The 12166-nt window shown below is 56.3% G+C and overlaps 2 protein-coding genes across 2 annotated transcripts; one reads left to right on the top strand and one right to left on the bottom strand.

Moving 5' to 3' along the window:
• Positions 1-201: 201 nt before the first annotated feature.
• On the bottom strand, positions 202-2327 carry LOC132340188 (natural killer cell receptor 2B4-like). The gene is made up of 5 exons (XM_059871034.1): positions 2162-2327; positions 1544-1861; positions 1161-1466; positions 517-636; positions 202-381 (listed from the first exon to the last, which is right to left on the bottom strand). The coding sequence occupies exons 1-5, from the start codon at positions 2232-2234 to the stop codon at positions 377-379; spliced, it is 822 nt and encodes a 273-aa protein (XP_059727017.1). The 5' UTR covers positions 2235-2327; the 3' UTR covers positions 202-376.
• Positions 2328-2934: 607 nt separating this feature from the next.
• LOC132340183 (T-lymphocyte surface antigen Ly-9-like) lies at positions 2935-11608 on the top strand. The gene is made up of 8 exons (XM_059871027.1): positions 2935-3398; positions 5516-5809; positions 5882-6151; positions 7663-7773; positions 7941-7985; positions 8805-8857; positions 9340-9423; positions 9575-11608. The coding sequence occupies exons 1-8, from the start codon at positions 3293-3295 to the stop codon at positions 9626-9628; spliced, it is 1017 nt and encodes a 338-aa protein (XP_059727010.1). The 5' UTR covers positions 2935-3292; the 3' UTR covers positions 9629-11608.
• Positions 11609-12166: the final 558 nt, after the last annotated feature.

Below are 12166 nucleotides of genomic sequence, written 5' to 3'. Positions count from 1 at the left end.
TTCCCGCTCCCCAGGCTCTAATCAGCCAGTTAATTAATTAAACAACTTTATTGTGCGGCTCAGCCGTATTTACAACAAGGAAAATAAATATAAAAAGGGATTCCCAAGTTCCCAAACCCTACAAACCCCACAGAATTCCCATCCCGCTGCCCAATCCCAAATCCATCCCTTCCGCAGTTTTCCATCCCCAGATCTTCGCTCCGAGGCGCAGCTGGGGGTTGAATCTTGGGGGGAAAAACCCGAATTTCTCGATGTTTCTGTTCCATGGATCCCAGTGGGGGCTGCAGTTCCCAGGAGGAGAATTCCACCGGGATGGGAATTCCGGGGTCCCAGGAATTCCCATTCCTGTGGATTTGGGAAGCGCCTGTAGCCCCCGTTATCCTGCAAGGAAACGGGGGGGATTTGGGGCATTTGGGGGATTTTTTAATCCAAAACTCCCAGATTTTCGGGTTCCAGTGGTCGGTTTGGGGTCAGAACCCCCAAATTTGGGATCCCCCCCCCACATTCCCGACAAACCTTCCTGGGAATTCTTCCTCCTCTCCCTCCAGCAGCAGCAGCAGCCCACGAGGAGCAGGGTCAGCCCCTCGGCCACGGCCACGGCCAGAGGTCTCCAGCGGCTGAAATCCTCTGGAATTTCTGGAAAAGAATCCCAGAATCCTGGAACTGGGCTGGGATTTGGGGTCCCTCCCCACCCAAAGCATTCCAGGATCCCCTGAATCTCTAAACTGATATTTTTGCCTTATATAGAATAAAAAAAAATTAAATAATTATGGATTAAAGATATAAAAATAAGTTTCTATTATATATATATATATAGTATATAAAAATAAGTGTAATAATATAGAAAAATAAGCGTATGCTCTATAAAAATAAGTATAAATTATATATAAAAATAAGAATATTATACGAATACCTATTATGTATATAAGTATATATTTTATAGCTATTAATAGATTTTATATACATAACTATAGATTTTACACAGAATACATACAAAAATTATGTATATTACATACAAATGTTAGATTTAAAATTATATAATTTACACCTCCATAAACGATTTTTACCCAGTATTTTCCAGCACTAAACCCACAATTTTTCCCCCCATTTCTGGCCTGTAAAACCCGCAGTGCTCAGCCCGGCACCCGCGGGAAGATCACCTGGGCAGGTGAGGCGGGCGCGGGCCGCGCTCCACCCCGCGGGGTTGCTGACGTTGCAGAGGCAGATTTGGGGTTCGGCGCCCTCGGGGAGCCTCCGCAGCAGCCGGGAGGGGATCGCCGGGGTCTCCTCCGGGATCTCCTCCGGGATCTCCTCCGGGATCTGCCCCGGGATCTGCCCGGGGGGATCCCCGGCGCAGGCCCAGCTGTAGGAGACGTTCCCGGGGCTGGAGCAGAGCAGGGCCAGGCGGCACCAGCCCCGACCCCGCTGCAGGATTTGGGATTTCAGCTCCGGCTGCGGGACGGGGTCTGCGGGGACAGCGCGGGTCAGAGGGGACAGCGGGACATGGGCACAAGGGACAGGGGACCAGGACCCAGCCACTCACCCCACACGGACACTCGGAAGCACCGGGATGAAATCGCTCCCGAATTCTCGAACTCGGCCCTATAGAGCCCGTGATCGTCCCTGTGAACCGGGGAGATGCACAGGGAGAGGTTTCCCGGCTGGAATTTCGCTCTCCCACGGAAAGGACCTCTGAGATAGGAGACAGCTCCATCCCTGCGGGCTGTCAGGATCCGCTGCCATGTTCCTGAATTAATATCCCATTTCCAGCGGATCTCTGTCCACTCCCGCGGGGGTTCCTCCGGCCTCAGGCACAGCGACCCTCCCTCGGTCACAGCTGAATTTTCGCATTCCGGGAATCCTAAACCAGAACCGGGGGAGTCGCGACTTTCAGGCAAACTTCACGTCCGAAACGCTGCCCAGGAAGGGGAACCGGCCCCTCGTCACGGCCCGGCCCGGCTCGGCTCTCCCTGGGCGAGGGGGGGCTGAGAGAACCGAGGAGAATCCCCCAAACCCGCAGCCAGCCCCTCTCCATCCCCCCGAGCCCCTCTCCATCCCCCCGAGCCCCTCTCGCCGCTCCGGCTTTTCCCTCCATCCCCCAATTCCCCGCAATTCCCGAATTGCCGCAGCCCCCCCGGCCCCCCCCGCGCCCCCTCCTCACCTCGGCTCCCGGCCAGCCCCAGCAGCAGCGCCAGCAGCGCGGGGGGACAGCGGCGACCCCCGGGCGGGGACATCTCGGAGCGCAGCGGGGACCCCTCGGGGCTGCGAGTGCCCGGCGGGGACTTCCTCTGCTCGGGCTCCGTGCGGCTCCTTCCTCCTCCTCCTCCTCCTCCTCCTCCTCCTCCTCCTCCTCCTGCGGGGGGGTTGGGCCGCGCTGTCACCCCCAGGGCACCGCAGTGGCAGAGGGGACAAGGACATGCCGGGCTGCGGCGCTCTCAGCCCCAGAGCTCGGAGGGAATTCATTTTAACTGCCCGGGCAGGGCGCGGGGTTTTGGGGGTTTTGCTTTCCCTTTGCAGCGAGCGCCGGGGACACTTGGGGACATCGCGGTGGCTCCGCTGTCCCCAGCTCGGGCACCGCAGCAGCAGGACCGGGAGCTTTGGGGAGGAGTATCCAACCCCAAAATGCACTTTCCAGCCCCAAAATCTTCCTCATTCCCACCCCAAAATCCTCCTTGCTTCAGCCCCCAAATCCTCCTCGTTCTCACCCCAAATCCTCTTTCCAGCCCCATTTATTGTCCTTAATGTCCCTTCCACCCCAAACCAGTCTGGGTCAGCAGCTCCCAGTTCCTCACTGGAGTAGAGGAACCAGGGGAGTTTTTAAGGATTTTAAATCCATTTTTAAAGAATATTTTTAGAACATTTTAGGATAGTTTTTAAATCTGCTGCAGTTCACTTCCCCCTCACCCCAAAATTTCGCCACGACCATCCTCATGTGACCTTCCCTGAATAATCTGGACTGGGGAAGTGCTGTTTCCCAAAATGGTCATTGTCCCATGTCCAGGGGTGGCTTTTGGGGGACACAGAGGGGGCTGGAGCAGCTCCATTACGGCCCAGGCTGAGGGAACTGGGCTGGTCCCATGGAGCACCTGAGCCACTTGTCCCAGCGGTGACACTCCTGGGCCACCGTCATCTTTCCGTGGAAACCAGTGGTTGTTTCAAACACCTCAAATTTCCATTTTGAGTGAGAATTGCACCTCCTTGCTGCTCCGTTTTTTTTCACAAACCACATCGAAAGCCACTTCCCCCCACCAGGCACTGAAAAGCCACGCAGGCGCTCTTCTTCTTCCTCTTCATGGCATTTTTGGGTGGCGGTGCCCCAAATCCTCTCCGTTTTCGGACATCCATGGACGTGTTTTGGATCCATCTTCTCGCCACCCTCGTGCTCCTCCTCCAAACCAGTGAGTGCTGGGTCCTCCTTGTCCCCCGGGAAGGAGATCTTGGGGTGCTTTTGGGGTTTTTGGGGTCGAGGGCTGTGTGGGACCACCAGAGCAGCTCCACGGGGTGGATTTGAATTCCAATGTTGGGATCCAGGGCTGCCGTGGAGCTCCTGCTGCCATGGAAACCTGCTGCTAGGGGGCTGGGGTCCATCTCTGGGGTCCCTCTCTGGGGTCCCTCTCTGGGGTCCCTCTCTGGTGCCCATCTCTGGTGCCCATCTCTGGTGCCCATCTCTGGTGCCCACCTCTGGCCAGCTGCTGCCCAGGTGCTCCTGGCAGAAGTTATTCCATGGATTCGCCATCTCTGGAGTGACCAAGGCCAGGTTGGAGCCAGGTGGGACGCTGGAAGGTTCTGGGAGGTGGAACGGGATCATTTTGAGTTCCTCCCAACCCAAACCTCTCAAGAATTCCAGGTCTCTCCTCCAAGGAGCAGCTCCAGGAGCTCCCTGTCCTGCTCAGGTCCCTGAGCTGGGACTTTGGTGCTCAGAGCGAGCCTTTCCGACCTTTCCAAGCCCTCTCCAACCTTCTCCCTCCCATTTTCACCTCCAGGCTCCATCCCCGTGCCCCTTTGCACGTGCCAGGTGCTCCTTGTCCCTTGGCAAGGAGCCTGTGGAGGGTTTGGGGTGGTTTTGGGGACCCCCAGGAGGGTGGGGACGTGTGGGGTCAGCTCCAGAGGGGTGGAGGATTGGGCAGCCAGGGGGAGAGATGGGGCAACCAGGGGGAGAGATGGGGCAACCAGGGGGGAGTGATGGGGCAACCAAGGGGAAAGACACCCTGGCCTCTCCCCTGGCCATGGGAACCCTCTAAAGAGGGGTGAGGAGGTCCCACCTCTGGTGTTCACCTCTGGCCCAGCCTCTGTCCCAGATGTTCTCCAGACATCCTGCTCTGCCTTCAGCTCCTGCTCCTCTCCACGTTGCCTCCTGGTTTTTGGAGGTCTCATCCTGGGGTGTTTTCGGGCTGAAAAGAGGGAAATTGGGCAAAGTTCAGCCCTTCCCCACTCTGAGGGAGGTTTATCATGGCAACCATGCCAGACTTCGTTCTTCCTGCGAGTTTATCTTCCCCTGCAGCTTTTTCCTGCCACGTGCTCCTCTGTCGGTGTCCCAGGGGTGGCTGAGGCTGAGGGAGCCAGAAATTCCAATCCCGAGCTCGGGGCTGGGCCAGGATCAGTTCTCTGTTAGGAAAACTGGGAAGAAGAACTCCATTCCCAGTATAAATGGGGTGACGTGGTGAATTGGAAATGGGAAGTTGTGAAAATAACGAAAACAACTCCTTCCTCCTTAAATTGGTGAGCCAAGGTCCTGGTGTGGTCAGTGGAGGGAAGGGAAGGGTCCAGAGGGGTCCTGGACCTTGTCCTGGGCTGCATCCAAAGGAGTGTGGGAGGGTTCTCATCTCTGGAATGGTGAGATCCCACCTGGAATGGTGAGATCCCACCTGGAATGGTGAGATCCCCCCTGGAATGGTGAGAGTCCCCCTGGAATGGTGAGATCCCACCAGGTCTGGTGCCCCCAACACGAGAAGCTCCTGGAGCTGTCACAGTGAGCCCACAGTTTCAAAGTTCCCTTGCCTGTGGCCACAGGGAGTGGCCAGCCTGGAGCAGCTGTGCTGGAGCTGCCCCGTGCACCCCCGGCAGTGTCCAAGGCCGGGCTGTCTTCAGCTCCTCGTTCTCCTTTCCCTCTCAGGTCCCCTCTGGGCTCCGTCCTTGGCTCGAGGCTGTGGGGGCTCGGCCTGGGGGTGGCCTCGTGCTCTTCCTTCACCCAGGGACCCTTCCATGAGCCCCCCATGAGCCCTCAAACAGCCCCAGCGTGGATGGGCTTCATCCTCTGGGTTCTGGCACTTCATCCCACCCTGATCCCACCTTGATCCCAGCTTTTCATCCCACCTTCATTTCCCCTTTTCATCCCACCTTCATCCCACACCCAGAACTCCTTCACCCCAACTTTCTCCCACCTCCATCCCACCTTCATGCCCCCCTCACTGATCTCCATCCCACCTCCATCCCACCCTGAGCCCCCCTTCATCCCACATTCCCCCACCTCCATCCCACCCCCATCTCAAGTTCTCTCCCCACTTTCTCTCCCCAGCGAGCGCCAGCGACCCCACGGAGGTGATCGGGGTCCTGGGCAGGTCCGTGACCCTCCGCACCCACAACCCAGACAGAAATGTAGCACTCTGGAGTTTTGGGAATGATCCCATCGTGACTGTGGCACTTGAGGACCCTCCTCAACCCTTATTTCACAAAGACGAATTCAAAACCCGTTTTGCCGTCTCTGAGAGAGGCCACGCGCTCGCCATCTCCCAGCTGAGGATGGAGGATGCCGGGACCTACTCTGTAATCATTGACGGAAAAACATCCACCTTCACGCTGCGGGTGTTCAGTAGGTGCTGTTAGTGCTCTTTTGGGGGGTTTCACGCTCAAAGAGAGGTTTGTGACAGCCCGGTGTCCCCAGGGGAGCTGGCAGAGCCCACGGTGACCTGCGAGGCCCAGAACTGCTCGGACGGGAGCTGCAGCTCCTCCCTGCGCTGCTCCGCGCCCGGCGCCGGCCTCGGGAACGTCTCCTACACCTGGAGGGTGGGGGAGCACACGTGGGACGGGAGCTCCGTGGTGCTGCTGGTGAACGAAACATCCCAGGATGAGCCGGAGCGGCTGACGTGCACGGCACGGAACCCCGTCAGCAGCAGGAACGTCACCGTCACCATCCCCGGGGTGCTCTGTGCAGGTGAGAGCCGGGGACAGGTGGGGGAGAGGTGGGCTGGGCTGATCCCCATCCCCTGAGAGCCATGGGAACATTGGGATTTGGGGTTGGGGTGGGCTGATCCCCATTCCCTGAGAGCCATGGGAACATTGGGATTTGGGGTTGGGCTGGGCTGATCCCCATCCCCTGAGAGCCATGGGAACATTGGGATTTGGGGTTGGGCTGGGCTGATCCCACTCCCCTGAGAGCCATGGGAACATTGGGATTTGGGGTTGGGGTGGGCTGATCCCACTCCCCTGAGAGCCATGGGAACATTGGGATTTGGGGTTGGGCTGGGCTGATCCTTATCCCCTGAGAGCCATGGGAACATTGGGATTTGGGGTTGGGATGGGCTGATCCCACTCCCCTGAGAGCCATGGGAACATTGGGATTTGGGGTTGGGATGGGCTGATCCCACTCCCCTGAGAGCCATGGGAACATTGGGATTTGGGGTTGGGGTGGGCTGATCCCCATTCCCTGAGAGCCATGGGAACATTGGGATTTGGGGTTGGGATGGGCTGATCCGGATCCCCTGAGAGCCATGGGAACATTGGGATTTGGGGTTGGGATGGGCTGATCCCACTCCCCTGAGAGCCATGGGAACATTGGGATTTGGGGTTGGGGTGGGATGATCCCCATTCCCTGAGAGCCATGGGAACATTGGGATTTGGGGTTGGGGTGGGCTGATCCTGATCCCATGAGAGCCATGGGAACATTGGGATTTGGGGTTGGGATGGGCTGATCCTGATCCCATGAGAGCCATGGGAACATTGGGATTTGGGGTTGGGGTGGGCTGATCCCCATTCCCTGAGAGCCATGGGAACATTGGGATTTGGGGTTGGGGTGGGCTGATCCCCATTCCCTGAGAGCCATGGGAACATTGGGATTTGGGGTTGGGGTGGGCTGATCCCCATTCCCTGAGAGCCATGGGAACATTGGGATTTGGGGTTGGGATGGGCTGATCCCCATTCCCTGAGAGCCATGGGAACATTGGGATTTGGGGTTGGGGTGGGCTGATCCTGATCCCCTGAGAGCCATGGGAACATTGGGATTTGGGGTTGGGGATGGGCTGATCCCACTCCCCTGAGAGCAGGAAAAGCTGGGATTTGGGGTTGGGCTGGGCTCATCCCGATCCCCTGGGAAACACGGGAGGGTTGGGGTTGGGATGGGATGGGAATGCTGAGGTTGGGATGGGCTGATCCCACTCTCCTGAGAGCCAAGGGAAGGTTGGATTTGGGGTTGGGATGGAGATGGGAATGTTGAGGTTGGGATGATCTGATCCCCCTTCCTGTGAGGGCCATGGGAAGGTGGAGGGGAAGGTGGGATGGGCTGATCCCGACCCCCTGAGAAAAGCGGGAATGTTGGGGTATAGGGATGGGATGGGATGGGATGGGATGGGATGGGATGGGATGGGATGGGATGGGGTGGGATGGGATGGGATGGGATGGGATGGGATGGGCTGATCCCCCTCCCCTGAGATCTTCTCCCTTTTCCAGGCTCCCTCTCCAGCAGCTCAGTCAGGGTCGGGCGCGGGTTCTTGATCTTAGCCGGGATTTTAATCGCGGCGTCTTTGTCGATTATCTTCTTGCTCTTGTGGAAATCCAGAGGTGAGCGTGGAAAACCATCCCTGGAGCCCTGGGGAGCAGGAGGGGGACCTGGGTGGGGGGCAGAGCCAGGATGGGGCTGATTTGGGTGGATTTGGGTCGGATTTGGGGCAGATTTGGGGCGGATTTGGGGCGGATTTGAGGTTCTGATTCTGTCCCATCTCCCCCAGGCTGGACGAAATTCCGCCTCTCCCAGTCCAAGCCTGGGGACACAGGTGAGATTTTGGGGCAGTTCCCGGCCCTTTTGCCTGGTGGGAATAGCCAGGGAATTGCATTCAGGACCATCCCCGGTGCCGTGGTTTGGGATCGGAGCCGAAGGACCCTGACCCCTCTGTCCTGGCGGGGAGTGGGAGGGGCTGATCCCAGGGGAGGATCCCAGATTCCTGAAATCCAATTTTCCCTCCATTTTTTTGCTGGAAAACTTCATCCCAGACCACTAAGGGGGAGCTGGGAGCGGAGCTGTGGGATCATGAATAAAAGAGGGAATTCGGGAAAAAATAAAAGCTGGCAAGAGACGTTTGGGGGGAAAAGCCAGGAATTCTACCTGGGGACTCAGGGTCAGTCCAGCCAAGAATTCCAGAATCCCCGAGGTTGGGAAATCCCTCCAGGACCACCGAGTCCAAGCTGTGCCTGATCCCCACCCGGACACCCAGACCAACATCCAGGAATTCCAAAGGGAAATTTACCCCAAAAATGGAATTTTAAGGGATTTAAATCCCCCTTTTCCCCTCTGTTCCATGAGCAATGGGGGGGACCACGTGAAGGAGGAACAAATGGATTTTGTCCTCCAAAAAGCAGCCAGGAATTTGGGATTTAAACCAAAACAGGGCGGATTTTCCCTGTCCTTGGTGCTGGAAGTTCATCCCAACTCCACAGCGCCAGGGGGGGTGGGACGAGGAGCAATTCCCACCTCCAGCAGCTCCGAGGGGCTTCGGGGGGCGAGGTTTTACCCAAGCCTGGATTCCTGAGGTTGGGATTCCCTCATTCCCTGCATCCCAAATCCCCAAATTCCTGCTTTTCTTCCCCATCTGCAGGGGCCACAAACGACTACACGACCGTGTACGCCGAGGTGGGCCCAACCCAGCAGGTGAGACTGGGCTTGGGGACACCCCGGGGACACCCCAAGGACACTCTGGGGACACCCCAGGGACACCCCAGGGACACTCTGGGGACACCCCGGGGAACACCCCGGGGACAGCGGGACAGTCCCTGGCTCCCTTTGAGAATTCCAACCAGGAAGTGCCACAGCTGGAGGTGGCCCAAGGGCGCCTGAGCTTGCCCAAAACTCCGTGCCCAGCCCCAAAATCTCGGTTTTGGAGGGATCAGAGAGAAATGGGGATTTGGGGGTTGGGAGGGAGTTTAAAATCGTCCCATTCCATGGGCGGGGACACTTCCCACGGTCCCAGGATGCTCCAACCTGGCCTCGGGATGGGACAACACCTCCAGAGGTGGCTCTTGGAGGGAGCTCTGGATTTGGGATCATTTTTCCAGCACCGAGCCCTAAAAGTTGTTAAAATCTTTAAATTTTTTTTTTTAAATTTTAAAACTTTTGAAATCCTTTTCCCCCAGCGCGTCCCTGACGGAACTAAAGCCAAACCAGCGGAGGGGGGACCTGCCACAACCATTTATTCCCTGGTCAAGCATCCAGACCAGGTGAGCTGGGACACCCCGGGCTGGGGCGGAACCCCTGGAGCTGGGACGGGCACAGAGGGGTCCAGAGCCTTGAACCGAACCCTGGATCTCTCCAGGGCTGGGATCAGCCCCCACGACCCCAAACCAAGCTTGTGTCCCTCTGTCCTTGCAGGTGCATGGTGGGACGGCAGAAAACGCCCCCACGGCCAGCCTGGAGCTGGTCTAGAAGGATCCAGAACCGGTTTAAGGAAAAAGAGACTGATCTGAAGGGCCTGGATCTGGTTTGGGGACATGAAACTGGCTTAAAAACCTGGAAGTGATTTAAAGATCTATTTTAGTGAGTCTGCACCTGGTTCACAAAAACAAGAACTGATTTAGAAGAAGCTGGAACTGCTCCAAAAGGACCTGGAACTGGTTTAGAAGGATCCAGAACTGGTTTAGAAGGATCTGGAACTGGTTTAGAAGGATCTGGAACTGGTTTGAAGGGTCTCCACTCCCAGGTCAGACAGAAGGACCCCACAAGGTGGCTCTGGAACAGCTCCGACGTCCCCGACCCCGCTCCGGACTGGGATCTCCCAGATCTCCCCCTCCTGGAATCTCCCTTCCCCCCCTCATCTCTGCTGCCTCAGTTTCCCTCTCTTTGGGATTTCAGGAGGATTTCTGGGAGCTTTCTCCATGGTTTTGGCAGCTCCGTGGGGTTCAGGCTCCTTTTCCCACCAGGATCCTGGACCAAAACTCTTCCAAAGCTGCCGGGCTGCAGGAGACTCTCAAAAGGGTTTTCCCATGGAATTCTGGAATTCCTGGAGTTGGGAAGACCCTCCAGGACCGTCAGTCCCAGCCTGGGACCGATCCTGGTCACCCAGACCAGCGTCCAGTGGGTTCTCAGGAGATGTCCAGGGATGGCTCCAAACCAGCCCCTTTTGGGGCGGAAAACCCATTTTTTACAAACAATTCTCTCAGGGAACCTTTGGAAACGAATTTTATTTTTTATATTTTGTAAATTACTTTTTTCTAAATGATTTTTTTTTTCTCTCTCTCTCTTCTGCTGCATTTTGAGCCCTGTGAAAGGCTCCTGGCAGGGCTGAAAACAACCAAAAATAACCCCAGGAAGTTAAAGCAGAACCAGAAGTGGTGCCCCCCCTGTCACAGCTCGTGTGGTTTCAGCACCTGCTCCCTCTCCCCACCTCCAGAACTTTCTACATTTTACAGCACCCACCCCCCAAAAATAACCTCAGCCCCACCAATCCCTGCAGGGCCAGGGCTTGGGATCATCTGGGATTTGGGATCTGGGATCTCGGATTTGGGATTTGGGATTTGGGATCTGGGATTTGGGGTGGACCTGAGGGAAAACGGGACACGGAGAGCGACTCCGGGGTGTTTGGGTGTGGGGTTTGGATTTTGGGCGAGGGATTCGGGCTGGGCTGCTGGAGCTGGGCGGATTCCCAGCAGGGATCCCAGCTGGAATCTGGGGATCCCAGCAGGAATCTAAGGACCCCAGGCAGGAATCCCAGAGGGGATCCCAGCAGGAATTTGGGAATCCCAGAAGGAATCTCAGCAGGAATCTCAGCAGGAATTTGGGGATCCCAGCAAGAATTTTGGAATTCCAGAAGGAATTTCAGCAGGAATCCCAGCAGGAATTTTGGGATCCCAGCAGGAATTTGAGGATCCCAGCTGGAATTTGAGGATCCCAGCAGGAATTTTGGGATCCCAGCAGGAATCTGGGGATCCCAGCAGGAATTTTTGGGATCCCAGCATGAATTTTGGGATCCCAGCAGGAATCTGGGGATCCCAGCAGGAATTTTTGGGATCCCAGCAGGAATTTGAGGATCCCAGCTCCCTCCAAGAGCAGGATTCCTTTGGAACGCACATCCTGCTGGGGACAAGGACCCGAGCAGGGGACAAGGGACACATCCTCCCTTTCCCTGCTCCCCAAATCCCCCTGGAAACGGCAGAAATGGCCCCAAACCCACGAGCTGGCCGGGATTTTCCGATGGCTCCGGAATTCTGGGAATTCTCTTCCCTGCCGTGCCCCTTCCTGCTGCTCTTTGTCTGTGCCTCGGTGAATTATTCACGGCTGGAACCGGAGCCGCCTTTGAAGTCTCGGGAATAAAAATTCCAGGTGCATCCTGGCATCGTTCCTGCCTGCACTTTATTTTTTGGGAATCAAATAAGTTTTTGGAATAAATTTGGAATCATTTGTATTTTCCGGGTGTTTTCCCCGTGTTTTGAATGTTTGGAATATTATTTTGAATTAAAAGCAAGTCGGGTTTTATAGGAGTGGGATTTGCCCACGGGGCTCCTGGGAATCCCATCCTTGGCTTGGACTGGGATTTGAACAATTCCAGGGATTGTCCTGAAGGGATTCTGGGAACTCCTGGAGCTTCCCCCACTCCTTGCCCAGGCCTCCAACCTTTTCCCTGCCCCTTCCCATGGAGAAATGAATCCATGGGGAGGAGAAATGAATCCATGGGGAGGAGAAATAATTCCATTGCATTTCTCCATGGAACGGAGAGACGATTCTATGGGATGGAAAAATAATTCCATGGGGAATTCTTGGTTCCTTTTGAGGATTCCAAGAGATGATCCATGGGGTGGGCAGATGAATCCATGGGGTGGAGAAAAGAATTCCATAGGGTGGAGAAATAATTCCATGGGTGGAGAAGTGATCCATGAGGTGGAGAAATGAATCCATGGGGAGGAGAAGTGAATCCATGAGGTAGAGAAATGATCCATGGGATTTCTCTGTGGAATGGAGAGACGATCC

This window comes from Haemorhous mexicanus, chromosome 31, assembly GCF_027477595.1.
Source record: "Haemorhous mexicanus isolate bHaeMex1 chromosome 31, bHaeMex1.pri, whole genome shotgun sequence".
NCBI lineage: Eukaryota > Metazoa > Chordata > Aves > Passeriformes > Fringillidae > Haemorhous > Haemorhous mexicanus.
Note: the sequence above shows the minus strand (reverse complement) of the source record. Positions and strands in the feature narration are given on the sequence as shown.

Coding starts and splice junctions, on each gene's coding strand:
- LOC132340183 (XM_059871027.1), top strand. CDS start 3,293: ATGGCATTTTTGGGTGGCGGTGCCCCAAATCCTCTCCGTTTTCGGACA. Junction 5,810..5,881: donor CTTCACGCTGCGGGTGTTCA/GTAGGTGCTGTT, acceptor CGGTGTCCCCAG/GGGAGCTGGCAGAGCCCACG. Junction 8,858..9,339: donor AGGTGGGCCCAACCCAGCAG/GTGAGACTGGGC, acceptor CTTTTCCCCCAG/CGCGTCCCTGACGGAACTAA.
- LOC132340188 (XM_059871034.1), bottom strand. CDS start 2,234: ATGTCCCCGCCCGGGGGTCGCCGCTGTCCCCCCGCGCTGCTGGCGCTG. Junction 1,467..1,543: donor CTTCCGAGTGTCCGTGTGGG/GTGAGTGGCTGG, acceptor CTGTCCCCGCAG/ACCCCGTCCCGCAGCCGGAG. Junction 637..1,160: donor CGCCCGCCTCACCTGCCCAG/GTGATCTTCCCG, acceptor ATTCTTTTCCAG/AAATTCCAGAGGATTTCAGC.